Raw genomic sequence first — 26,733 nt, forward strand, 5'->3', positions numbered from 1 at the left:
GGACGCGCCCACCGCCGCCCGAGATTATTGGGGGGGCTGAGCCCCCCCAAACGAATTTTTGAGGGGGCTCGGGCCCCCTCAAGCCCCATGGAGTCGGCGCCTATGCCTTTACCTAAAACCCCTTTGGGTTTTAGTCCCTGGGGGAGGGGGGTTACTCTGCATGTGCTCAGTGGAACACAGACCTTAAAAGTCTTCTAAAAGGTCAAAAAAGCCTTTTGTTCAAGGTGTAGGTGGGATGGCGCTCTGCCCATGGTCAGAGACACCTCACAGCTAGATGCACCAATAATTGTTGCATTCTTTTGGGCGACCACATCAATGAATTCCGTGGATACATCACTCTGCCCTCACAAAGGCAGGGAATAATTCAGGTTTGACAGTTTGGTTTTATAAACTGGGGTTTTTGTGTGTGTTTCTCAGGGTGCCGGCCCTGAAATCCTAACTTGGAGGAAGCAGGAAATGCTCTCCGTACATGCTCAGAGAGGCCCCTTCGCATCCAGGGCCAGATTTGGGTTTGATGAGGCCCTAAGCTACTGAAGGTAATGGGGCCGTTTATAAGAAAGTAAAAATATTAATATAATTATAATATTTATATATAGTATTATAGCAGCACGTGGGGGTAACAGGATACTATACTAGTAAATAATAATATAGGCATGCTACATGTTGCCATGTAGAAGGTAGGCACCCTATATATAGAAATGAGGAAGGCAGTGATATTTTAGGGAGCAGGCTAGCTGGCGGGGCCCATTACGTACATCATAGGAGCCTACACAATACAAAACAAAACACTGTTGCTGTATATAGGTTTTATTTTATTTGTTTTTTACCTTATATTTTGGAAATGTACATCCAGTTTTTTTCCTTTGTGTTTTTTTTTTGGGGGGGGGCCAAAAGAGCGGGGCCCTAAGCTATAGCTTGTTTAGCTTATACAGTGGTACCTCGGGTTACAGACGCTTCAGGTTACAGACTCTGCTAACCCTGAAATACAGTGGTACCTTGGGTTAAGAACTTAATTCCTTCTGGAGATCTGTTCTTAACCTGAAACTGTTCTTAACCTGAAGCACCACTTTAGTTATTGGGGCCTCCTGCTGCCACTGGAGGTAATATTTCTGGGTTAGCAGAGTCTGTAACCTGAAGTGTCTGTAACCTGAAGCGTCTGTAACCCGAGGTACCACTGTAGTACCTTGGGTTAAGAACTTTGCTTCAGGATGAGAACAGAAATCGTGCTGCTGCAGCAGGAGGCCCCATTAGCTAAAGTGGTGCTTCAGGTTAAGAACAGTTTCAGGTTAAGAACAGACCTCCAGAACGAATTATGTTCTTAACAGGAGGTTGTTGTTGTTGTTTAGTCGTTTAGTCGTGTCCGACACTTCATGACCCCCTGGACCAGAGCACGCCAAGCACTCCTGTCTTCCACTGCCTCCCGCAGTTTGGTCCAACTCATGCTGGTAGCTTCGAGAACCAACTCGTCCTCTGTCGTCCCCTTCTCCTTGTGCCCTCCATCTTTCCCAACATCAGGGTCTTTTCCAGGGAGTCTTCTCTTCTCATGAGGTGGCCAAAGTATTGGAGCCTCAGCTTCAGGATCTGTCCTTCCAGGGAGCACTCAGGGCTGATTTCCTTAAGAATGGAGAGGTTTGATCTTCTTGCAGTCCATGGGACTCTCAAGAGTCTCCTCCAGCACCATAATTCAAAAGCATCCATTCTTCGGCGATCAGCCTTCTTTATGGTCCAGCTCTCACTTCCATACATCACTACTAGGAAAACCATGGCTTTAACTATACGGACCTTTGTTGGCAAGGTGATGCCTCTACTTTTTAAGATGCTGTCTAGGTTTGTCATTGCTTTTCTCCCAAGGAGCAGGCATCTTTTAATTTCGTGGCTGCTGTCACCATCTGCAGTGATCATGGAGCCCAAGAAAGTGAAATCTCTCACTGCCTCCTCCATTTCTTCCCCTTCTATTTGCCAGGAGGTGATGGGACCAGTGGCCATGATCTTCGTTTTTGTGATGTTGAGCTTCAGACCATATTTTGCGCTCTCCTCTTTCACCCTCATTAAAAGGTTCTTTAATTTCTCCTCACTTTCTGCCATCAAGGTTGTGTCATCTGCATATCTGAGCTTGTTGATATTTCTTCCGGCGATCTTAATTCCGGCTAGGGATTAATCTAGCCCAGCCTTTCGCATGATGAATTCTGCATCTAAGTTAAATAAGCAGGGAGACAATATACAGCCTTGTTGGCAAGGTACCACTGTACTAAATCCGGCACTGTCGCATACCACGAGGTGGCTTTGCTCTGAGCCAGAGAGCGGCGGTGGCCGAAAGGGGCGCCGCTCCGGAGCGGCTCCGGTTCCTGGAGCTGGCCGGGCTTTGGCGCTGCCCTGTTGCCGAAGGAGGAGCCTCTCCCTCCCTCCCTCTCCGCCTGGAGGGAGTCACGGGTCCTCGGCAGGGCTGGACGGGGCGGAGCCCGGCCGGGAAGGGAAAAACGGAAGGCGAAGAAGTGATGCCAAGTGGAATTTGGGAGCCAGAAGCGGCGCGGCGCGAAGGCTGCGCTGGGGCGGCTGGCGGGGCGTCATGGAAGTGCCCGCGGTGAACCTGAAGGTAGGCGCAGGAGAGGAAAGCGAGCGGGGTAGGAGGAGGTGCGAGGCGCGATGGCGCAAGGGGCTTTCCCTTGGCAGAGGGGCTCGTGCGCAAGGGAGGGCGCAAGGCCTGGTACCTGGGTGCAGTTGGCAACTGAGTAGGAGGCAGGAGTGTCCGGGGGCGCAAGAGAAAGGACTGGGGGGCTGGGTGGGAGGCAGTGGGTGTGTCAGAGATGGGCTGGTGTCCAGGTACGAGGCTGGGGGATGCACTGCTTGCTTGCCTTTCTATCCCACCTTTCGAGCCATGGAGCGCAAGGTGGTTGGCATGGTTTCATCAGTTCTAGGCCTAGGTTGAGAGTAAGTGACTGGCCCAACGTCACCCAGTGAACTTCATGGCCAACTTGTCATTCGAACCCTGGACCGAGACTGACATTCTAACTCCTGCACCACGCTGCCCTGCAGACCGGGCGTGTGAGCCCGAGAACACGGTTTTAGTAAGTTGGCAACGCTAGTAAGGAGAAGCACCCGGGGCAACTTGTATATTTGGCAGCCTGGGGAATTTCCTAGAGGAGTTGATGCTTAGGACGCATATTCTTTGTTACGGGCAATGGTTTGTAAAACACGCATTGAACCTCTTCTTCTACAGTGGTACCTCGGGTTACATACGCTTCAGTTTACAGACTCTGGTAACCCAGAAATAGTGCTTCAGGTTAAGAACTTTGCTTCAGGATGAGAACAGAAATTGTGCTCCGGAGGCGTGGCGGCAGCAGGAGGCCCCATTAGCTAAAGTGGTGCTTCAGGTTAAGAACAGTTTCAGGTTAAGAACGGACCTCCGGAACGAATTAAGTACTTAACTGTACCACTGTATTCTATTGCTTGTGAAAGATAAGTAAGCGAGGAATAGCTGGTGCATTTCTTGGAGGGGGAGGGTGTGATTTGGATTGAGAGCAGGGATCGTTCCCTGCTTTTCCATTGCATCCGGGTTTTGGGTCCTGAATGTCCATCCATGTGCAATGTTTGTGCACTGGCTCTCTAAACACGAAGTCCATAGTAATAATAATAATAATAATAATAATAATCTATTTGTACCCCGCCCATCTGACTGGGTTGCCTCAGCTGCTCTGGGCAGCTCCATGACTCTTGTTCTCCTTTGAATTTTTCTCTGCCCCTACACCCGGGCTGATGTACTCGGACAGCTTTATAGCATCAAAGAGTGGTAGAGTGCGAAGGGAACCCCAAGGGTCATCTAGTCCAACCCCCTGCAATGTAGGAATCTTAGCTGAAGAATCCCTGACAGAAGGCCATCCAACCTCTGCTTCAAAACCTCCAAGGAAGGAGAGTCCACTACCACCTTCCGAGGGAGTCCCTTCCACTTTCAAACAGCTCTCACCACCAGAAAGTTCTTCCAGATATTTAGTTGGGATTGCCTTGCCTGCCATTTGAATCCATCGGTTCACGTCCTAGCCTCTGGAGCAGCAGAAAATGAGCTTCCTCCACTGTCCATGTGACAACCGTTCAGATATTTCAGCCTCCCCCAAGGAACTGCTCCCCACCCCGACACCCCATGTGATGCAAAACACTGTCCTCCAATATGTCGAAATCCACACTCGGCCATGACCCACAAAATTCCTGTTAGTGGCAGTTTTTATTGCTGTCTCTGGCCTAGATTGTCATCTCTAGGGGAAACCAAAACCTGCAATGCTTGTGGTTAAGTTTGGAGGTCGTCACATGATGATCTGATCACGTTTAAGGTTCTGTTCTTAGTTTGGGCTAACATATATACATACATCATTTTATTTGTATGTCGCCTTTCCATAGTTCAAACCATGCTCAAGGCGGCTTACAGCATGAAAAAATACATCATTAAAGACATAACAGAAGTAAAGGTAAAGGGACCCCTGACCATTAGCTCCAGTCGTGGCTGATTCTGGGGTTGAGGCGCTCATCTCGCTTTATTAGCCAAGGGAACTGGAGTACAGTTTCCGGGTCATGTGACCAGCATGACTAAGCTGCTTCTGGCGAACCAGAGCAGCGCACGGAAACGCCGTTTTCCTTTATCTACTTGCACTTTGATGTGCTTTCGAACTACTAGGTTGGCAGGAGCAGGGACCGAGCAATGGGAGCTCACCCCGTCGCGGGGATTCGAACCACCGACCTTGATCGGCAAGTCCTAGGCTCTGTGGTTTAACCCACAGCGCCACCCGTGTCCCATAACAGAAGTAGTCATAAACAATAAACGTAAAAAATACACAACGGAATTGAACAATTTCCACATAAATCATAATAAGATCTAAAACAAAGAGACAAAAAATTAATACAATAACAGCAACAAACTGCCCCCAAGCAATACCCCAGCCCAAGAGTCTGTTCAGCAGCCTCAGTTTTTGCAGCTGGAGTCAGTCAGGGGCCCGGTCTCTCAGGGCAGGTGGGAAAAGGCCTGCAAGGTTCTAACGTTGCCTTGTTTTTGCTTTATTTCCCTGGGTTTTTGTAGATACTGAGTACATCCTCGAAATAACGAAGTAAAAATCTTTCTAGTAAAAGCAGCACATCCTCCAATTCCATTCGCATTCATATTTTCATTCACATTCAATATGTTTTTGCAACAATATCAAAAATTATCCTGCTTCTGTCCTTTTGCCTGGTATCTCAAATGATATCTGGTATCTAAAATGGTATCTATCTAACGGTAGACTGGAACTATAAACCCCACCCTGTTGTGGTTTGCACTTCCAGAGATACAAACAAGAGTGTCTCTCCAGAGTGGTGCATGCTCTGGTTATCTCCCGCTTGGAATACTGCAGTGCACTCTACGGGGGGCTACCTTTGAAGGTGACCAGGAAACTGCAATTAATCCAGAATGCAGCAGCAAGACTGGTGACTGGGAGCGGCTGCCGAGACCACATAACACCGGTCTTGAAAGAACTACACTGGCTCCCAGTACGTTTCCAAGCACAATTCAAAGTGTTGGTGCTGACCTTGAAAGCCCTAAACGGCCTCGGCCCAGTATACCTGAAGGAGCGTCTCCACCCCCATCGTCTTACCCAGACACTGAGGTCCAGCGCTGAGGGCCTTCTGGTGGTTCCCTCGCTGTGAGAGGCCAAGTTAAAGGGAACCAGGCAGAGGGCCTTCTTGGTAGTGGCGCCCACCCTGTGGAACGTCCCCCATCAGATGTCAAGGAAATGAACAACTATCTGACTTTTAGAAGACATCTGAAGGCAGCCCTGTTTAAGGAAGTTTTTAATGTCTGATGTTTTATTGTATTTTTAGTATTTTGTTGGAAGCCACCCAGAGTGGTTGGGCAAACCCAGCCGGATGGGCAGGGTATAAATAATAAATTATTATTATTATTATTATATTATAAACAAACAATTGTTTACAGGCACCAGTTAGCTCTCCTCTTCTGTCTGCTTGGCTCTGCCAGTTCTAAGGTGCAGTGGCCTTACGAGGCAGAGCAGCCGCTGCAAAAACTACCCCCCCTGTACACGATTGGGTTGCAGCAAACCACAGTTAGCATGAACTAGGGTTTGCAAAACCAACTTCAGACCACAGGTGGTTGTTCTGGTGTAACAGCTAATTGTAGGCTTGGGTTGAGCAGTTTGTACATTATGCTATATTGGGGGCGGGCAACCTTCCTCGAGGGCCACTTGCAATGATGGATGGGCAGTTGAGGGCCGCATGCCAGGGGTAGAGGCTGTGGCTGGTGATTGTAGCGCGCTCTCATATGCAAGGGCACACAGAAAGTACCACTTGGGCCCCCGGGGGGCTGCTCGGACCCCCCCCCCCGAGGGCTACATGCCAGGTCTGTGTTGCTGACATGTGTGCTGTACCATCATTTAAACTTCCAAACTGTAGTTTGGTGTGATATAAGAAGCTGAAGTTGTCAGGCATGAGTTTGAATGCTGTCTTAATTTGCCGCAGACTTGATATTTGGCTTTGAGTAGCTTCTGAGCCTGGTTTTTTTCTTTCTGTCAAATGGAGGTGACGGTGGCCTACCTTTCAGGGTCATGCTGAAGGTGATCTTATTACACAGCACCAATATCAGAGGCGTCCCTAGGCCTCTCAGCGTGCCTGCCTGCTGAGCTGATTTATCTGGTTAGCAAAATGCACATAATGGTAGATGTCCTTTATTAATGCCCCCCCCCTCTTCCGTAGAAACCTGGCTCATCAGGATGATTTCTGAGCACGGGTCCTCTTCCTTGATGTGCTAGCTTTCTAGCTGCAGGGAGAGTGGGCTTTGTTTCTCCGTGTCTACTGACAAATGTGCAGATAAAGTTTCTAAATGGCTAGTGCCTGTTGAAATTTAGAGAGCGAGAGCATGGCCCTTAACTTGGGGAGGGCATTGTGAGACGGAATTTAAAACTGCTTTGTATTTTGGCAGCCTTGCAAATCAAAGGTTCTGTGCTATGATCGGTTTGGTTAATTATTAAAACGTAAGTGCTACTAAAAACAGGTTTTCTTTCCCTCTCTCCCCAACCCCCCCCCCCACATGTCTAAGCAGAGTTTGCTTATATATCTCCCCCTTTTATGGGGGGGATCTCCAAGAGAGTAGGGTTGGTTTGATTTTCTTACATGGCGAATCCTAAAATCCCTGCAGCATTGTTTTTAGGAAATTTTGAGAGAAGCAAGAAAGCTGTGCCTGAAACTTCCAAAGTCTGCTTCTGAAGAGGTGACCCTTTTTGCATGAATCATGGGATTGAAACTAGGATGTCGAGGATGGAGCTTGTGCACCCTTAATAGTTGTTTCCTCCTGCCATTAAAGGTGCAGTAGCCCTGTAATATGTACTCAGAAGTAAATTCGGTGGGGCTTGCTCCCAGATAAGTGAGTGCTGTGTACAACTGCAGCCTTAAACTTCAGATTACAATGGTACCTTGGGTTACATACGCTTCAGGTTACAGACTGAAGAAATAGTGCTTCAGGTTAAGAACTTTGCTTCAGGATGAGAACAGAAATCGTGGTCCGGCGGCGCGGCAGCAGCAGGAGGCCCCATTAGCTAAAGTAGTGCTTTAGGTTAAGAACAGTTTCAGGTTAAGAACAGACCTCTGGAATGAATTAAATACTTAACCCGAAGTACCACTGAATTTTCCCTTGATGAGTTGTCGGGACTGACAATGAGCAAAGTGGACAAGTATTTTCAGAGGTGCTTGCTAGCGTTGTGCCCCTGTCTCCAGGAAACAAAGCTGAACTGATGGAGCCTCCTTCTTCAGGGACAGTATACCTCTGAATTAGCAGTTGCTTCAGGAAAAAAAGCAACACAGGAGCTTTTATCTCCGTGCCCCGTTTATGATTTTGGGCTGACAACTGGAAGCTGGTCTACAGGGCTTTTTGGCTCGGTCCAACAAGGGAATTCTTAACTTATCTTTTACGTAAATCCATGCCTGCCCCCTGCATTCTTCTAGGGCTGCCAGCAAACTCCCAAGCAGCTGATTTTTTTCTGTCTCAAGGCTAGATAAAATGGGTTACTGTATATTTTCTTTGAGGAACACTCTCTCTCTCTCTCTTTCTCTCTCTCTCTCTCTCTCTCTGTGTGTGTGTGTGTCCAATGTTAAATAAGCAAGGACAGGGGTTAGCAACCTGAGGCCCATTAACCGGAAGCAGCCCACAGAGGTCATTTGACCAGCCCAGGAGCCACCCCCGAACCAAGTTGCCCAGTCTGGCGCTGCACTAAACTGCCGCAACGCGGCATGGGGACTCATTTTCGCGGTGCCGAAAATCGCATGTGTGCAGACGCTGAAAATCGTGGGCGTGCTCTCTCTCTCTCTTGATCTGGCCCACGGAGGGATCTCCGTGGGTCCAATCCGGCCCAGGCAAGAAAAACCTTGCTGACCCCTAAGCAAGGACTTACTGATAACAGAAGACTGAGAGTCCTGCTGGATCAGACCAGTTACCCACCTAGTCCAGCATCCTGTTCTCCAGCAATTGGTATTCAGAAATTTCAGAAGATTTACAGTACCGACGTTGGAGGCTAAGGTTGCCACCTGTCCCTGGAAAGACGGGGTCGCCCTGTTTTGGGACAAAAGTCCGCCACACTACATGGAGATGGCGGAAATGACTGGCAGAATCCAAGACCAGGGAGAAGAGTTGGTGGAAGAAGAATGGAGGAAATTTAAAACTTATTTGCAGAAATATTGTAAAATTTTTGAATGTTGAGGACATTGAAATGAATTGCAGGGGTTCTAGCAACAAGGTAAAATGTAAGATTGGATTAATAATAGATAGACTAATAGGACATGAATTTGCTGAATTAACTTTTAAAAGGGATACAAAAATGGGAGACGTGAGGAAGTCAGGAAAATAAGTTAACTAAAGAGGAGAAATTAAGAAGGAGGGAATTTTTGTCTTTTTTTAATGTGTTTTTTCACTTTCTTTTTTGTGCTTAATGTTTGTATTTCTGTTTTTTATAACTTTGTATCTTCTTCGTTTTTCCTATTTTTTTGAACTCTTTTATTGTCAAAACCTAATAAAATATTATATATAAAAAAACAAAAACAAAAGTCCGCCACTGTTTGGCCCTCTCCACCGCCCTGACCTGACCTGACCTCTCCTCCTCCCTCTGCGCTTGAGTCTCTTCCGATGCCAGCATGGGCGAGAGGCTGGAGCTGTAGTTCAAGTCACCCATGGGAACCGGCCGTCTACCTCTGGCCCCTGCCCATCCTCGTGAGTCAAGGGGGAAAGCGGGGCCAGGGTGGTGAGGGAGGCAGGAAAGTGGAACATTTGGTATTATGAGTGTGCGTGTGCCCCCCAATCCCCACCCTCTGACCCATCCTGTATTTTGCCTGACCAAAGGTGGCAGCCCTAGGAGGCAGAGAGTAAACATCAGGACCAGTAGCCATCAATAGCTGTCTCCTGGGCTTGCCGATTGAAGGTCAGTGGTTCAAATCCCCACGGCGGGGTGCTCTGTCTCAGCTTCTGCCAACCTAGCAGTTTGAAAGCACACCGGTGCAAGTAGATAAAGAGGTACCACTGTGGCAAGAAGGTTAACGGCATTTCTGTGCACTCTGGCTTCCATCACGGTGTCCCGTTGCGCCAGAAGTGGTTTAGTCCTCTGGCCACATGACCCGGAAAGCTGTCTGTGGACAAACGCCGGCTCCCTCAGCCTGAAAGCGAGATGAGCGCCGCAACCCCATGGTTGCCTTTGATTGGATGTAATCATCCAGGGGTCCTTTACCTTTTTTTACCTTTACCATGAATTTGTCTAATCCTCTTTTAAAGCAGTCCTTTTAAAGCTGTCACTGCCTCCTGTGGGAGTGAGTTCCATAGATTAACTCTGTGCCGTGCAGATAAGGCCTTTCTGTTATCTGCCCTGAGTCTTCCAACATTCAGCTTCAGCGGATGGTCCCAAGTTCTAGTATTATGAGAGGGAACCAAGTTTTTCTTTAACATGTCATTATTCTCACATTTGTTTATTTACAGCATTTCCAGCCAGAAATGCTTCCAGCGTGGCTTGCATACAATCAGTCAAGACAAGGCAGGCTACATATAGAAATAAAGAAACAAACAAACGGCATAAGAGGAAACAGGGATAGGGAGGGAAGAGGAGGAAATCAAACTTGGGCACTTATTAAATAGTTGTTCTTCTTTTGTTCGCCTTTATTACATTTGTATACTGCCGTTCATCCAAAGATCCCAGGACAGTTCCCAATATAAAAATACAAAATGGAAACACAGAATACATAATAAACAAAATCAAAATCAATAACTCCCCTCCCACAGACACATAGAAAAGGCCAGATAAACATTTTCGCCTGGCACCTAAAGAGATGTAATGAAGGCACCAGGTGAGCCTTCCACAAATGGGGGCCACTGCAGAAAAGGCCCCGTTCTCGTGTTGCCACCCTCAGGACCTCTCGCAAAGGAAGAAGGGCCTCAGATGATGATCACAGGGTCCAGGTCAGTTTATATGGGGAGAGGCCATACCCTTGAGGTATTGTGGTCCTGACCTGTTTAAGGCTTTATAAGTCAAAACACTTTGAACTGGACCCAGAAACTTATTGGCAGCCAGTGCAATCAGGCCCCGATTGGCATTATGTGCTCAAACCGTCTTGCCCGGTGAGCAACTTGGCTGCCGAAATCTGCACCAGCTGATACTTCCAAACCATCTTCAGAGGCTGCCTCACATATAACATGTTACAGTAATCTAATTTAGAGGTTACCAGAGCATAGACAACAGAAGTTAGGCTATCCTTGTCCTGACCACTTGGCACATTTTTGAGAGTTAGTGGTGGTGTCCTTTCTTGAATTTCACAACAATCACCTAGGCAAAAGAGAACAAGGAAATGGCAGCGACTGAGCAAACAGAGAACCAAAAAGAGAACAGATGTTTCAGGTTGGATTCCTTTTACATGATGGCCAGTGATTACTTCACTATTTCCTGAGCTGGGAAGAAAACATCATTCATCCACTTCTCTCTGTGTGTCCTCTCTGATGTCGTCGTGCTCCACAGATTTGCCCAATCATGACCAGTCACTGGTCTTGTCATTCTGGGGTTTTCTTAAAAATGAAACTAAAAGTGTAATCCAGATTGTTTTGAAAACCTGCCTTTTTAAGAGCTCCCCTAAAGAATGCAAAACATATCTGCTGGTGCATAACTCATGAAAGTAGTAACTTTCCTCGAACGCTGGTTTTTATTTTATTTTTATTGTTCCTTGGGTGCAGTGTGAAATACCTGTTCTTTTAGATTCATGGTACTGCATCAAGGTCCTGAAGTTCTACTGGTCAGCTTCATTTGCTGGTCTCACTAGGGTGAGAAGTGGCAAGCAGGTGTTTATTTATTTACAAAAGTATTTCTGTATCACCCCCTAACAAAATATTAGAACAGCTTGCAGCACTATCAGTGTGTTTTTAAAGCATCACGAGAAGCACAAAACAACCATTAAAATGACTTGCTACTCACTATTTTTTTAAAAGAAAAATTCACAGGGCTGTTGTCATTAAAAAAAATTTTTTCAAGAGACACCTGAAAATCAAAAGTGAGGATGTTCCCTAGCTAGCTGCTATTGGCTTAGCTGCTGTGATGTCAGAGAGAGACAAGGCAGCTCCTGGGAGATCATAAGAGTCTTAGCTCTGGAGATTTTTATGGGTCTGTTTTCTTTGGTCTGCGGCCAATAATGAATAAAACAGAGTCCTTTGTGGTGACCTTGAAAGTTGATCTCCATTTTTTGGCATCTCATCAGTGCCCCACCCCCCTCGCAGCCTTGAGGGAGAGGTTGTGTGGGACACTGTGTGCTTATGGATCAATTTGCAAATAGGCTGTCAAAATCCTACTCGTGAGTTTTGGGGAGGGGGAAAAAATCTAGAAGGCCTTGAGGAATTCTAAAACTCCCAGCTATTCCTGACTCCTTGGGAACCATCATTGGCTGTTGTGAGAGTTTCTTTTCCCCCCCTCGCACCAAAAACACCCCCCAGACCCGCAAGCAATTATGCATCAAAGGTTATAAAATGTTTACCAGGTTCCTGCGGGCAGAGACCACCACTCCCTTCCAGTTTTTCATTCTGTAAGCCATAAGGGGGCAATTAATTTTGTCAAAAGTCCAGCTGTGTTTGCAGAGGGTCTCGGTGTTAATTGTGTGGTGGTCTCGAGGGCATTTACAGAGCTTGGGGAGGAGCAAATTTTTTTAATTAGCTGAGGTTCTTTTTAATGAATGTTGCATATTGAGTGGATGGCTGCGGGGGGGGGAGAGATTTTTAATTAGCCAAGTCTTTTTTAATGATTGTTGCATATTGGCTAAACACCCCCGTCCCCAGAAGCGTTGCTGCTTAATGTAATTGGACATTTTTTAAAAAGCTGTCAGCTTAGACGTTGAATATATTAAACGCTGTCGGCTTCAATGATTAATATACAAAATTATATTTTCCCTGTTTGCTTAGGGCTTCTTAAAGAGAATTACCGTAGTGATAATGGCATTGCGACATGTTACTGGTTCAGGAAATTGACAAATCTCCAGTGGCATTTCACTGGCCTTTGTATATATATCTGTTGTTGTTTTTCCATTACTTTGACAGATGATGTTTTACTCCACTTTTCAATCAAGATTGGCTCTCGCCGAATCTTACACTGGACCAGAAACTTTCAAGGATTTTATTATTTGCATGTACATTATTTTAATATGCCAAGACATTGGGCTGTATCCAATTTAGGTGGATATAACTAAGCTCTACTCAAAAGTAGACCCATTGAAGTTAATCAACCTAAGTAAGACTAACGTGGGAGACAACCGAATATCTTAAGCATGTGGTGGTAGAGGCTTAGTAGGGAGGGAAGGGTCCTTCTCACATGCTCAGAGGCACTTCTAAGAATATTAAGGATTATTTTGCTGGACCGCACCAAGAATCAAGCATCCTGTTTTGTGACTGCAGCTAACCAAATGCCTCTGAAGAGCTCACAAATGCCCATAACATCTGGCATTCAGAGGTATACTGCACCTGTCAATGGAGGTTTTGTTGGGCTCATAGCTGGTGAAAGATTTGTTTATCTATTATTACATTTTATTTATGTGTCCGTTAAAACATGTTAAATATTATTGCATCCAGACACATAGATGCTGACATGTTTCAATCCTTTTCAATGATTTGTAGCTGCTTTTCATTGTCTTTACCTGTTTCTTTACTGATGGTTTTAATATGTCTTTGTAACCTGCTTAGAGGTTTTGCTGCGCCATCAAGTGCCGTATATACATTTTGTTCAATGAAAGAAACAAATTTAATGAATTTCTATCCCACTGTTCCTCCAAGGAGTTCAGGAAAGGCATGTGTGGTTTTCTCCACCTGCTCCCCTCCTTATTTTATAAAGGAGCGTCTCCACCCCCATCGTTCTACCCGGACACTGAGGTCCAGCACCGAGGGCCTTCTGGCAGTTCCCTCACTGCGAGAAGCCAAGTTACAGGGAACCAGACAGAGGGCCTTCTTGGTATTGGCGCCATCCCTGTGGAACGCCCTCCCACCAGATGTCAAAGAGAACAACTACTACCAGGCTTTTAGAAGACATCTGAAGGCAGCCCTGTTTCAGGAAGCTTTTAATGTTTGATGTATTATAGTATTTTAATATTCTTTTGGAAGCCGCCCAGAGTGGCTGGGGAAGCCCAGCCAGATGGGCGGGGTATAAATAAATTATTATTATTATTATTATTATTATTATTATTATTATTATTATTATTAAGCTCACAACAACCCTGTGAGGTTGGTTATGCTATGACAGGCAGCAAGCCGCCCAGGATCACTCAGTGAACGTCCTATGGCCAAGTGGGGGATTTGAACCCCAGTCTCCCAGGTCCTAGTCCAGAACTCTTAATCACTACACCAACCCTGGGTCCCTCCATCTGTCCCCCATAAAACAAATTTTAGAAAGCCATTCAAGCTGGTTTAATCAGCTTGGGAGTACTTTTGTGTTGCTTTTCCTTTTTTTATATAAAATTTTTATTCAATTTTCACCAATTTTGTAAACAAACAGAACAACGCAAACAAACACAAAAACAATTAACAAGTATAGTTTCATATCCTTATTTTCTTATAACTTATTTCTCCGACTTCCCCATGCCTCCCCTTTCTGCATCCCATTTTGAAAATTTTTGTTGCAACAAATCCTTACTCTTAGTTTTATCTAATTTATAACCTCCCTTTTTCTTTAAACTTAACCCTTACAACTGTTAACCACTTAATTTTTCCAAACCAACATCATTCTAACATTCATTAATTTTGCAATGTTTCTTAAGATAGTCCTTAAATTTCTTCCAATCTTCTTCCGCCGTCTCTTTCCCCTGGTCTCTGATTCTGCCAGTCATTTCTGCTAATCCCATATAGTCTATCACCTTCATCTGCCATTCTTCCAAGGTGGGTAGATCTTGTGTCTTCCAATACTTTGCGATGAGTATTCTTGCTGCTGTTGTATTTTGTGTTGCTTTTGCACCACAGGGGCTGTCCCCCAGGATTGTCTTAAACCCTAGGCTGAATCCTATAGGAAGGAAGCTGTGGAAAACGGATGCTTGGCACAAATTTCTGGACTGGGATGTTTGGCCAATTGTGTCAATAGCAACAAATCTACATTCTCCTGTCATCGCAGGTCAGAAAGGACACATTGCTCCTAAAACACAAACACCCTTGTACGTTTTCTGCTTCCGGTTTCTCAATTATTTCTTCGCAATTTTATTTAATGCTGCCTCATACCAGGAAGAAGGAAATGGGTTATGAGTGCATTCAGCGCTGCTTTCAAACATTGCAAAATCACTGAGAAAACAGGTCTTGTTTAGAACTTGCATAGAGCCCCAAATAAAATACAATTAGTTTATTAAAGTGTATGGTAGCTGCTCTTCAGCTGTGGCTCTCAGAGTGGCTGGTTTTCAAACAGCTTATTTCTCAAATGTTTTGGCTCCTGAACACCGCAAACCTGGAAGTGACTGTTCCGGTTTGCGAATGCTTTTTGGAAGCTCAATGTCCGGCTGGGCTTCTGCAGCTTTCGATTGGCTGCAGGACCTCCCTGCAGCCAATCAGAAGCCGCGCTTTGGTTTCCGAAAGTTTTGGAAGTCGAACGGACTTCCAGAATGGATTCCGTTCGACTCCCAAGGTACTACTGTAGTTCCTTAAAGCTGTGGCGGGGCATCTGTGGCTCTGCAGGTGTTGCCTCAGATGAAACCCAACCGATGATCGACTACATGGAATTGGCAGAAATGACTGGCAGAATCCGAGACCAGGGAGAAGAGTTGGTGAAAGAAGATTGGAAGAAATTTAAAGACTATTTACAGAAATATTGTAAAATTAATGAATGTTAGAAGGATGTTGGATAGAAACTAAGGGGTTTCCAGCTGTAATGCTTTAGGAGATACGGGGAAAAAAAGGTTTATAAATGGGTAAAAGTTTAATGGTAAGGATTTGCTGAACTAACAAATTGAAGTGGAATACAAAGAAGGGAGGTATGAGGAGGTCTGGAGAAATAAGCATAAGGAAGATATGTTATGGAGAATTATTTGTTTTTTAACTTTTTATGTTGTATTTGTATTTTGTTTCTTTTTATTTTTTATATTGTTATATTTTTAAAAACTTTAATAAATATCGTGGGGGGGGGAACAGATGAAACCCAACCGAAATGCTACCTTCATTTCCTCAAATCCTTCCCTTTAATACCTTCTGGTAGCTCTTTTTTCTCTCTTCACCCCCACTTCCCAGCCACTGCTGAAATTCCCATTGTGATCCCTTATCTGCCTTTGAACCCTGGGAAGGCAGAGGCTCCTTTGGGGTGGGAGGGCTTCTCATGTTTAGGAAATTGGCAAGTTACCTGTTCTGGATGGGGTAGTATTCCCTCTGAAGGAGCAGGGGCATAGCCTGAGGGTACTCCTGAATACATCAGTGTCACTAAAGGCCCAAGTGTGTGGATAAGTTGCCTTTTACCAGCTTCATCTGGTTCACCAACTACAGCTGTTCCTAGATGGGACAGCCTGTTGGGTTTTCTTAATATTTGAGGTGGTCACTGGTGCTACTCAGAGGTGTGTGTTTGTAATTATACCCAGAAACACCTACTGTGATAGTGTCAATACCTGAGATGATGGGGCGTCCTGGATTTTCTGCTTTCTGTATTTTGGGAAGAAGATAGAAGGTAGCTGGTCCAGGTTCTGTTGGTGTGTTTGAGTGGATCTGTTCTTGGATGTGGAGGGGGGGTGTAGCCCTTTAACAATCTTACTCAGTTCTTTTTTGTATTCCTGTGTGGGGTCTGAGTCCAGTTTTTTGTAAAAGGCGGTACTGGAGAGTTGCCTGTGAGTCTCCTGGATGTAATCAGTTTTGTTCATGATGACAACAGCTCCACCCTTGTCTGCCTCCTTAATTATAATGTCTGGGTTGTTCCTGGGATTGTTTATGGCCCTCCTTTCAGCATGGTTGAGATTTTGTTGTGAGCGATGGTCTTTTATAACCTGCATGGCAGCACACCTGTGAGCTCTTGACAATACAGCACACCTGAGGTATTTTAACAATTTAACTAATTAGCAGGAGTAGTTTACCTGCCGCACAGAATGCAGTAATGTGATAGGGTAATTGATTATTTTGAAAACTGTATTTAAGTCGACCAAATGATTTGTATGGTGCTGGCTGGTGAGTTACAGCTGTTTGATTATTGTTTAAAAATAAAAGATAAGCAAAGATACTGCAGGCAAGTTTTTATTCCATCGCCCTGGTCGCTGCGCAAACTTGGTTGGTGAACATAGCCTGACCACTGTAGTCTCTGCACTGGTGACTTTGGGGCTAGATTACTGCAATGTGCTCTGTGTGGGGCTGCCCTTGGGTCTGGTTCAGAACGCTACGTCCAGATAGCTGACAGGAGCTTCTCATCAAGAATTTGGGATGCCTTTGTAAAAGCACTGGCTGCCCATCTACTACCAAGCCAGGTTCAAGATTCTTCCAGTAATTTGCAAAGCTCTGAACAACTTAGGTCCACGATAACGCAAGGATCGCCTGAACCCTCACTAAGATCGTCTGCAGGAGTGTCGCTGTTATTCAAGTTGGTGAGGCTCATTTGACAACAATGAGTAACTGAGCCTTTAGTGCCATCGGCCCAGTCCTGTGGAACTCTCTGCCACTAGAGATTCAGCCAGGTGCGCTTATTCCAGGCTGATGTAGGCAATTAAGAGTACTTCCCCCACAATGTTCTACTGATATTAGCTTTTAACTCTTTTGCTCTTAACTTGTTTTTAACTTTTTATGGTTTTATTTTATACTGCCGTAAACTGTTGCGATAAATTCCTATGGCACAACACTATCTAGATATTTTGGGAGATTAATAATCAGGCTACATTATTTTCTCCTTTCCACTTGCAGGCTATCATCCTGGTACACTGGCTGCTGACGGCATGGTAAGTTAGTAATACCGCGTTTAATTACGATAATCGGTTGATTAATTCATTTGTGGCACACCCTCCCTAGTGAGGGGTGCCTGTCTCCGTCCCTATTAACTTTCAGGAAGAATTTGAAAATGTTCCTTGTAACCCAGTTGCATTTGCTGGCTGAAGAATACTGTTGTTGTTTTTAAGTGCTTTTGGAATGATTTAATCATGCTGTCACTGGCTACCAACCAGGGTGGCTTTGCTCTGCCTCCACAGTTGGAGGCAGCAATTGCTGGAAAGGGCAGGAGGCAGGAGCTGCTCTTGCGTTCGAATCCCGATTCTGGGTTTCCTGTTGAGACATCCGTTTGGCCATTGTGTAAACAGGATGCTGGACTAGACGGGCCATTGGCTCTTCTCACATTCTTTTATTTTCTTTCTTTTGCTCATCATCCTCTTCTGCCCTGGACAGGGGCTGCATGGCATATTGGCTGCCAATTTCCTACCCGTGGGGCAACTTCACCATTCTCGCTCTGGGCGTCTGGGCAGTGGCCCAACGGGATTCTATTGATGCAATCCTCATGGTAAGTTGTTGTTGCTCTTGTTTAAAAAACTCACCCAAATCACCGTTTTACGAATACATTTGCCTGATGAAAAAGGATTTTGGTGGATTTTTTTATTTCAAGGTGGTTGTCCCTATTTTTAACATGCCTATGAGAGGTGGGCTGGTCACCATGGTACAATTAGGACTTGTAACAAAGCCTTGCTGCCTGGAATCTTTTTATTCAGGCTGCCTGCCAGCCAGCCAGCCAGCCAGCTGTACCCTCGTTTCAGGAGACTCCATTCCACTCCTTCCAGTTTCACATCTCTCCCCCCCCCCCCTTTACAGCAAAAAGGCTCTGGAGGTGCTGCCTGTTCCCAAGTTGTTGTTGCTGTTGTTTAAAAAACTCACCCAAATCACCGTTTTACGAATACATTTGCCTGATGAAAAAGGATTTTGGTGGATTTTTTTTTATTTCAAGGTGGTTGTCCCTAGTTTTAACATGCCTATGAGAGGTGGGCTGGTCACCATGGTACAATTAGGACTTGTAACAAAGCCTTGCTGCCTGGAATCTTTTTATTCAGGCTGCCTGCCTGCCAGCCAGCCAGCTGTACCCTCGTTTCAGGAGACTCCATTCCACTCCTTCCAGTTTCACATCTCCCCCCCCCCTTTTACAGCAAAAAGGCTCTGGAGGTGCTGCCTGTTCCCAGGTGCCCTGGCTTTGCAGTGCTTGGAAATGTTGCACAAGGGGATTTTGATACGCGGGTTGTGCTTCTGCAAACCGTTGAACATCTCCATGCCTGCTGATGGCCTTCTTGTGCATGCGCGATTTTTTTTTGGCACTCAAAAGAATGAGCCCACTATTGGTATACAGTGGTACCTTGGGTTACATATGCTTCAGGTTACATACACTTCAGGTTACAGACTCCTCTAACCCAGAAATAGTACCTCGGGTTAAGAACTTTGCTTCAGGATGAGAACAGAAATCGTGCGGCGGCGCGGCAGCAGCGGGAGGCCCCATTTACTAAAGTGGTGCTTCAGGTTAAGAACAGTTTCAAGTTAAGAGTAGACCTCCAGAACGAATTAAGTATGTAACCAGAGGTACCACTGTATACCGGAGATGGGAAACCGGTTGTCCTCTAGTTGTTGAACCACAAACCGCCATCATCCCTGGCTGTTGAACCACGTCAGCTGGGGCTGACAAGAGTGGAACGACATCAGGAGAACTACAGGTTCCCTGGTTTATAGGCTATATTGGTTGGTCCTCCCTCCCTGAAATAGACCCTTACTTGCCCCCGGTGATCTCCATCACAACAATGCCTTTTGTTCATGGAGAGCTGGACAACCTGTGAACCCTCTGTCTGTGGTTGAACTCCGCTTCCCATCATCCTGGACTGTTGACCATGCTGGCTGGAACTGATGGGAGTGGTAGTTCAGAAAGGCAACCATCACTTGCCTTCACTGCCCCCGGTGACCTCCATCTTTGTTCATGGAGAGTTGGGCAACCTGTGGTCCTTTGTCCATGGTTGAACTCGTGCTTTCCATCATCCCTGACGGTCGGCCATGCTGGCTGGGACTGATGGGAGTGGTAGTTCAGAAACGCTTGCCTTCACTGTCCCCATCTGCCTCCATCACAACCGGAGAGGCCATAGACAATCCACGTCCTTGGCTTTATAGGCTATAGTTGAATGAAGGGAAGGATGAGCAGTGTCTTGTACCCCTTTCTCTCCTTCCAGTTCCTCACTGGACTTCTGCTGACGATCCTGACGGACATAATCCACTTCAGCCTGTATTACCCTCAGTCGTCTTCGCTGCCTGACACTACCCGCTTCAGCGCCGGCATGGCCATCTTCAGCCTCCTCCTCAAGCCCTTGTCTTGCTTCTTCGCCTACCAGATGTACCGGGAACGTGGAGGAGAGTATGCCTTCAACCTAGGTAGGCGGCCATCGCTCAATCGGTGGCCTGGGTTTTGGTCCTCTGTGGACGGTCCTGGCCTTCATGTTCTCTCCCATGCGGCCCACCATGTTCTTTGGCCCTACCGATCTTAGCCAAACGACCGCCCCCTTCTTTTTTCTCTCTTGTCAGCTTCCCGTTCATCTTCCTTCTTAAGCCGTGCATCCTTTTCTCCCTCTGTTTGATTTCTTTTCCCTTGCAGACTGGGAGGCTTCGTCGGAGCGATATTCTGCCCAGGATGGTATTGACTCCACTGCTTTATCCCTCATTTGCCATTACTGAAATGCCTTTCTCTTTTGTTTATCAAGTTTTCTTGCCTTTGTATGCATTCCTGCTCATTTGGAGACAAGCGTTAGCCTCCATCTTCCTTCTGGAAGCTTTTTAAAAACACTTTTTAATGAAGGTCAACAAATGTGAGGAGAAAAGGTCTCTGAGAGCAAGATGGCCGACCTTGAGGCAATAGAGGCCTTTTGACATGAGGAATTTGTCTGAGAGCAAGATGGAAGCCCTTAAGGCAGTAGAGGCCTTTTGGCGTGAAGAATATCTTGGAGAGCAAAATGGCTGCCCTTAAGGCACTAGAGGCCTTTTGACATGAAGAATATCTTGGAGAGCAAAATGGCTGCCCTTAAGGCACTAGAGGCCTTTTGACATGAAGAATATCTTGGAGAGCAAAATGGCTGCCCTTAAGGCACTAGAGGTCTGTTGATATGAAGAATTGCTCTGTAAAATAGGCCCTTTGATATGAGGGTGTGTAGCCTTGGCAACAGAAGTGTAAGCACAGGGGTAGCCCATGTGGTGTTTTCTAGGTGTTGGACTACAACTCCCATCATCCGTTGACCGCTAGCCATGCTGGCTGGGGCTGATGGGATTTGGGAGTCCTCACATCACCTGCCAGCTACTCCTAGTGTAGAAACTGTCGTGGCTTTTGAGGTTCTTAATTTTTTTTTAAGACTTCTTTGATTCCCTTTAGCAAGCTACGATTCCAAGAGGGAAGCCATATATCTCTCCGGAATCAGCTTAGGGCCGAGGTTCTTGCAACAATGGCTGTTTTAACTTGCACTGGTTGGATTCAGGTATCCCCCAGCTGCAATGAGAGAATTAAGCTTCAATGATCACAGTATTCAGCGGAGAAGGGAATAAAATCCTGTCAACTTGCTCTGTGCAACCTTTTTATTTATGTCCTTGTCCCCTGGTGCAAATCCGTGACACCCTCCTTTTCAGAAAGGTGCCCTCCATATCTGTATTCTGCAAAAAAGAAGAATTTATTTAAAACAGATACGGGGTACCTTTAGCTCTTTGGTTTCCTGCTCCTGATTTGTAAGAACATTTTGGGGATCTGTAAAGACTGGTTTACCTTTTATGATGAAATTTCTCTGTGTTTTTTGGGTGTTTTTGGGGTTTTTTTGATGGGGGGACCTTTTGGGACTCAAATAAAGGAGTCGGTCCTATAGACCAGAGCACATTGTCTCTTCAAAGAAGCAAGGAGTGCTGATGGCATCTTATTAGTGCCAATTCATCATTTTCAACCATCATTTTGTTGATAGCAGTGTCCTTTCTGAGCCATATTTGGACCCTTCTTCTTCTGGGCCTGTTTTGCAAACTGCAGAGAACGAGGTCAGTGGGTATATTAGGAGGAGTCTTAACCACGACCGCCTGAAAGAATCATACACACATATATAATATCAAACTAAAGTCATAGGTACACCACAAATTTTAAACACATCCATTGCACACTTGTGAGAGCCAGTGTAGTGCAGTGGTTATTGTATTATGAATTGTTTTTTAATAAAAACTTTTTTCCAAAAAATGAGTTTCATGATTAAATGAGGGTGGGGAGGTGAACCATGTGTGGCACCTTGAGTTCCTCAGGTAAATGTGGGATATAAATGCAATTAAATAAGCACACAAATTTCCCTGGAGAATCCTGGGAACTTTTTTCCCCCTCACAGAACTATACTTCCCAGCACCCTTAAACTACAGTTCCCGGGATTCTTTGTGTGAAAGTCATGTGCTTTGAATATATGGTGCAGATCTCTACTTAGTTCTGCTAAGAGGACACACATTCATATTAATGGGCCTAAGTTGTATTCATTAATTTCAGTGGGTCTACTCTGAATTCAACTAATGTTGGCTACAACCCATCTCATGTAAAAATGAGTTATTGTATTTGGACAGCGTGCTTTATATATATATATATCTCATGAGGAAGGCTCGGTGGTCCTATGTACATTTACCTGAATGTAAGCTGAACTCAGTGGTGCTTGCTTCTGAACAAAATGCATGGGCTGGCAATTTGTCTACTCACAAACCAGTTCCACTGTAGATAGATAGATAATACTTTATTCGGCTATAAGCCCACCAGGTAAAACCAATCAGTAAATAAAATAGCATTTTACATTTTAAAATATCAACTAAAATATTTCAACGCATAATCTCCTTCACATTACATACAGTCTCTAGGTGCACCATATTGTGGCCTTGAATATAAAGATGGTGGATAGAGTTTACTAGATTTTAATAGTCATGCAGCATTCCATGAAGTCTTTTATATGAAAGAACAGAATTCAGGAATCTTGCAACCTGTAATGTTCTATAAGAGTCAATGTCCTGGAGTAGATAGGCTAGATGTAATTCAGGTGGTTTAGCAACAGTTTCCAAAATGATTGAACTCAGAATCCTTGATTGAGGAACAATATATAAAGGACAATTAAACAAGATATGATGAAGGGATTCTATTGATTTGTTGTCACATGCGCATAAAACAGAGGTTTTACCGTTAGAAAATCTATTGTTCAGCACATTTGAGGGGAACACATTAAATCTGGCTCTAACAAAAGCGAATCTATGCGACGCAACCGATAAGGTAGACAGATATCGAGGTATCTGGGACATAAATGTAATGCCCTGGTTTATCGGGGAACATGTACCACCACCTGTAGTAAGATTTTGTTGCAAGTCAACCTCCTCCAATCTTTGTTTGATGACTTTTTTTGCTGTAATTAGATCTAAGTTTAGTATATCGGAAGGAGAGATTCCATAAGTCAACAGTTTGGAATGGATTTTTGTTGCCCATGGGCTGGTGAATTCATCTCTCCAAAGGCACAGTTCCACTGTGTTCAGTGGGCCTTACTCCCACTGAATTGCTGAGTTCAGACTCCTTCATCTCTTGCCAAGCAACTCTTTAGTAAAAAATAATAATAATGAATGTCCAAAGTGTGCTTCTGAGAGATTTTACTTTAATGTGAAGTGAGCTCTGACGGCTTTGGACTAAGTCACTATCGAGGGCTGAATCCTTTCCCCAACTGTGAACCAGATGCGGTACTTTTTTTTGGGGGGGGGCTGCATTCAATGCCATTTTGTTTGTCAACAGCACCTGATATCCAGGGATAGATTGCCTCTGAACATGGAGGCTCAACTTTCATTGACCAGAATAACTTATTTTTCTTTGGAATGATTTAAGTCCTAGGAAACACTGTGATATTTTACACATTTAAACAAAGCAACACTTGAATTGAAACCTAACGAAAACAGAAATCTTATTAAAGGCCTACCTAATCCAGTGTCCTGTTGCTATCAATGACTAGAAATCACACGAGTGGGGCATATGTCTGTAATGGTGTCTCTCCCCCCCCCCCCATTTCAGGTGTGGTAAACACTTGTCCCTCATGGTTGCTGAACTACACATGAACTACAACTCCCATCATTCCTGCCTGGGGGGTTAATGGAGGCTGGAGGGCTACAGATTCTTCCTCAGGCCCAAAGACCATCACTTGTCTTTACTTCCCCCTAGCTGCCTCTGTTGTAACTTGTAACTCTATTACTGCCATGTGCCGTTATTGGCCCAGGCCACCTCCGTCACAATTCTGCTCTCTTTTAATGGATGAGGAACCCGTAACCCTCCAGATTTTGCTGGATTCCAGCACCATTCTGGCTGATGGGTGTTGGAAGTTCAGCAACATTCAGAAGGTCACAGGGGCCTGCCCCTGTTCTAAAAGCTGGCCTTTAGAGGTAGACTGTCTCTTGTTTAGGAGGCTCAGTTTAGCTTTGGTGGTCAACAGCTCCATCATAGATAGACCCTAGGGACGCGGATGGCACTGTGGTCTAAACCACTGAGTTTCTTGGGCTTGCTGATCAGAAGGTTGGCGGTTCGAATCCCCGCGACGGGGTGAGCTCCCGTTGCTCTGTCCCAGCTCCTGCCAACCTACCAGTTCGAAAGCACACCAGTGCAAGTAGAGAAATAGGTACCGCTGTGGCAGGAAGGCAAACGGCGTTTCTGTGCGCTGTGGCTTCCGTCACGGTGTCCTGTTGCGCCAGAAGCGGTTTAGTCATGCTGGCCACATGACCTGGAAAGCTGTCTGCGGACAAATGCCGGCTCCCTCAGCCTGAAGGCGAGATGAGCACCGCACCCCATAGTCGTCTTTGACTGGACTTAAAAGTCAAGGGGGCCTTGACCTTTTATCTTACCATAGGTAGACCCAAGTATTTTTAAAGTCATCTAAGACTGGGCCAATGGAGTCTAGAGTGTTTGCATAAAGAAGGTACCGTAGAGCATGTGCAGAGTGCTTCTCCACCTAGTCGCTCACAGCAACCAAAAGTGCCACCTGAGAGGCAAGGTTTCCTGGACACAAAGCACCTATCCCTCATTTTGGAAATTGATCACTGGCAATGGACAACAAAGTGGAATGGCTAAGGGAACTTGTGACTCTCCAAACATGGTTGGATTGCCAACTCCCATCAGCCAGCATGGCCAATAGGGACAAGGATGGGATTTGTTGTCCATCAACCAGGCTGCCTGGCCATGCATTAAAAAAAAAAAAGGCAGAACTGAGAAGGAAGCAGGGGCAGTAAAGGCAAGTGATGGTCTGGTTCATTGATGGGGAACCTGCAACATTTGAGATGAGATTCCACTTCCCATCAGCCACAGCTGCCATGGTCAGTGGTCCCTAGGGGCAGTGAAGATAAGTGATGGTCTAGTTCAGAGAAACAGTAGCCCTCCAGCCAACATGGCCAATGGCTAGAGCTGTGATGCAAGGTATAAAAGGTAAAGGGACCCCTGACCATTAGGTCGAGTCGTGACCGACTCTGGGGTTGCGGCACTCATCTCGCTTTATTGGCCGAGGGAGCCGGCGTACATGACTAAGAGGCTTCTGGCGAACCAGAGCAGCGCATGGAAACGCTGTTTACCTTCCCGGTATTTATCTACTTGCATTTTGACATACGTTCGAACTGCTAGGTTGGCAGGAGCAGGGACCGAGCAACGGGAGCTCACCCCGTCGCGGGGGTTCAAACCGCCGACCTTCTGATCGGCAAGTCCTAGGCTCTGTGGTTTAACCCACAGCGCTACCCGCGTCCCATTGATGTAAGGTATAGGGGGCTGTAAAGGCAAGTGATAGTCTAATTCACAGCTTGGAAACTTACAGCTAGCTCTCCAGCTGCAGCTCATCCCAGCACTTAGATTCTTGCTGGGAACACCTTGAACCCTGGGTGCTGCTTCCGAAGACTAAAAGCTGTCGCTTTCCCCTTTCCTTCCGCACAGGTGTCCTCAACGTCGGGCAGGACCGCAGCTCGTACCAGCCCATCGACCACCCGGAGCCGCCACGCCCCTACCCAGACGTGGCTACCAAGGCCTCCCCACCTCCTCCTTATTGAGGCGTCCCCTGAACCGTCCAAAGAACACTGGGCCCTTTCCTTGCTGCACTGGGGAACAAAACCGTCTTCGCCACTTAGCCCCAACCCCACTTCTTCCTCCCCACCAGAGGAAGCGTGGTTTCTAAAAACTAGTCTAGGAGGGGAGGGAAAAAACTTTGCAAACAAAGCAACCTGTGGCTTCTCGTTCCTCCTGAACGACTTGAGGGTTTTGTCATAGTTTCTGCTGCAAATCCAGAGCACACCTTGGACAACGATGTTTTAAAGTCCCCCCCCCCCCCCGATCCCAGAAATGTCATATGTACAACTCTCTGCAATTTCCTTCTGCAATGGCAAAGTTCTCTGTATTTTTCCCCAGCCACATTGATGCTGATCGATTGAGCCTCTCAAGGCTACCCTGGGAAGAGTAGCCCCCCCCCAATAAAATAGTCCCCCCCTCACTAAAAGACTCAGTAAGAGAGCTGTTAGCTGGAGGATCTGTCTGCTTACAGAAGCCAGCTAATATTATTTCCAAAGAGCAATCCATGCCCTCGCCCGTTGCTGCAACTGTGCCATTTTTCTGCCGATGATTTGCTGCAGGAACACACCTTCTGATGACTGCTGTAGGTGTGCTGATCATTTTTCTCTCTCAAAAACACTTTTGTGCCTTAGAGAAAACAAACAGCCTTCCTTTCTTCCCATGATCTTTGTATGTATGGTTGTTTTCCTGAAGAAAATTAAAGAACCTTTTTAATAAAACATTCCAGTCTTGAGTTTGATAATGGCACTGGCTTCTTTCTGCTAGGCTCACTTGTTGGTTTGAGCTGTAACAGGTGAACGGAGCTGGGTGGTTGCTAAATGGGGAGGGATGGGGGGAAAACAGAAGTCATGGAAGAATCATAGAGGTCCCTGTGGGTCATCTAGTCCAACCCCCTGCAACGCAAGAATACGCCGTTGTCCCATACGGGGATTGAACCTGCAACCTTGGCATTCTCAGCACCATGCTTTAACCAACTGAGCTGCTCAAAGGGCCATCTAGTCCAGCATCCCATGGTTGCAAACCAGAAGCCCCAAGGAAAAACCCACAAGCAGAACTCAAGCTCCAAAGCACTCTCCCCGTAATAATAAACCATAATAGCTAGTTGTCCTGCATGAATTTGTCCAATCCTCTTCTAAAGCCATCCAAGTTGACCAGGAGTGAGTTCCATAGTTTGTGCACTGCAATAAATAAATTAATAATAATAATA

The 26,733-nt window shown here is 45.8% G+C and overlaps 1 protein-coding gene across 1 annotated transcript; it reads left to right on the forward strand.

Annotated features, from left to right (window-relative positions):
- The first annotated feature begins 2,435 nt into the window (after positions 1 to 2,435).
- AGTRAP (angiotensin II receptor associated protein) lies at positions 2,436 to 26,245 on the forward strand. The gene is made up of 5 exons (XM_082230518.1): positions 2,436 to 2,593; positions 17,366 to 17,400; positions 17,840 to 17,951; positions 19,645 to 19,843; positions 25,398 to 26,245. The coding sequence occupies exons 1-5, from the start codon at positions 2,567 to 2,569 to the stop codon at positions 25,508 to 25,510; spliced, it is 486 nt and encodes a 161-aa protein (XP_082086644.1). The 5' UTR covers positions 2,436 to 2,566; the 3' UTR covers positions 25,511 to 26,245.
- Positions 26,246 to 26,733: the final 488 nt, after the last annotated feature.

Source organism: Podarcis vaucheri, assembly GCF_965113315.1.
Source record: "Podarcis vaucheri genome assembly, chromosome: 7".
NCBI lineage: Eukaryota > Metazoa > Chordata > Lepidosauria > Squamata > Lacertidae > Podarcis > Podarcis vaucheri.

Coding starts and splice junctions, on each gene's coding strand:
- AGTRAP (XM_082230518.1), top strand. CDS start 2,567: ATGGAAGTGCCCGCGGTGAACCTGAAG. Junction 2,594..17,365: donor TGCCCGCGGTGAACCTGAAG/GTAGGCGCAGGA, acceptor TTCCACTTGCAG/GCTATCATCCTGGTACACTG. Junction 17,952..19,644: donor CTATTGATGCAATCCTCATG/GTAAGTTGTTGT, acceptor CTCTCCTTCCAG/TTCCTCACTGGACTTCTGCT.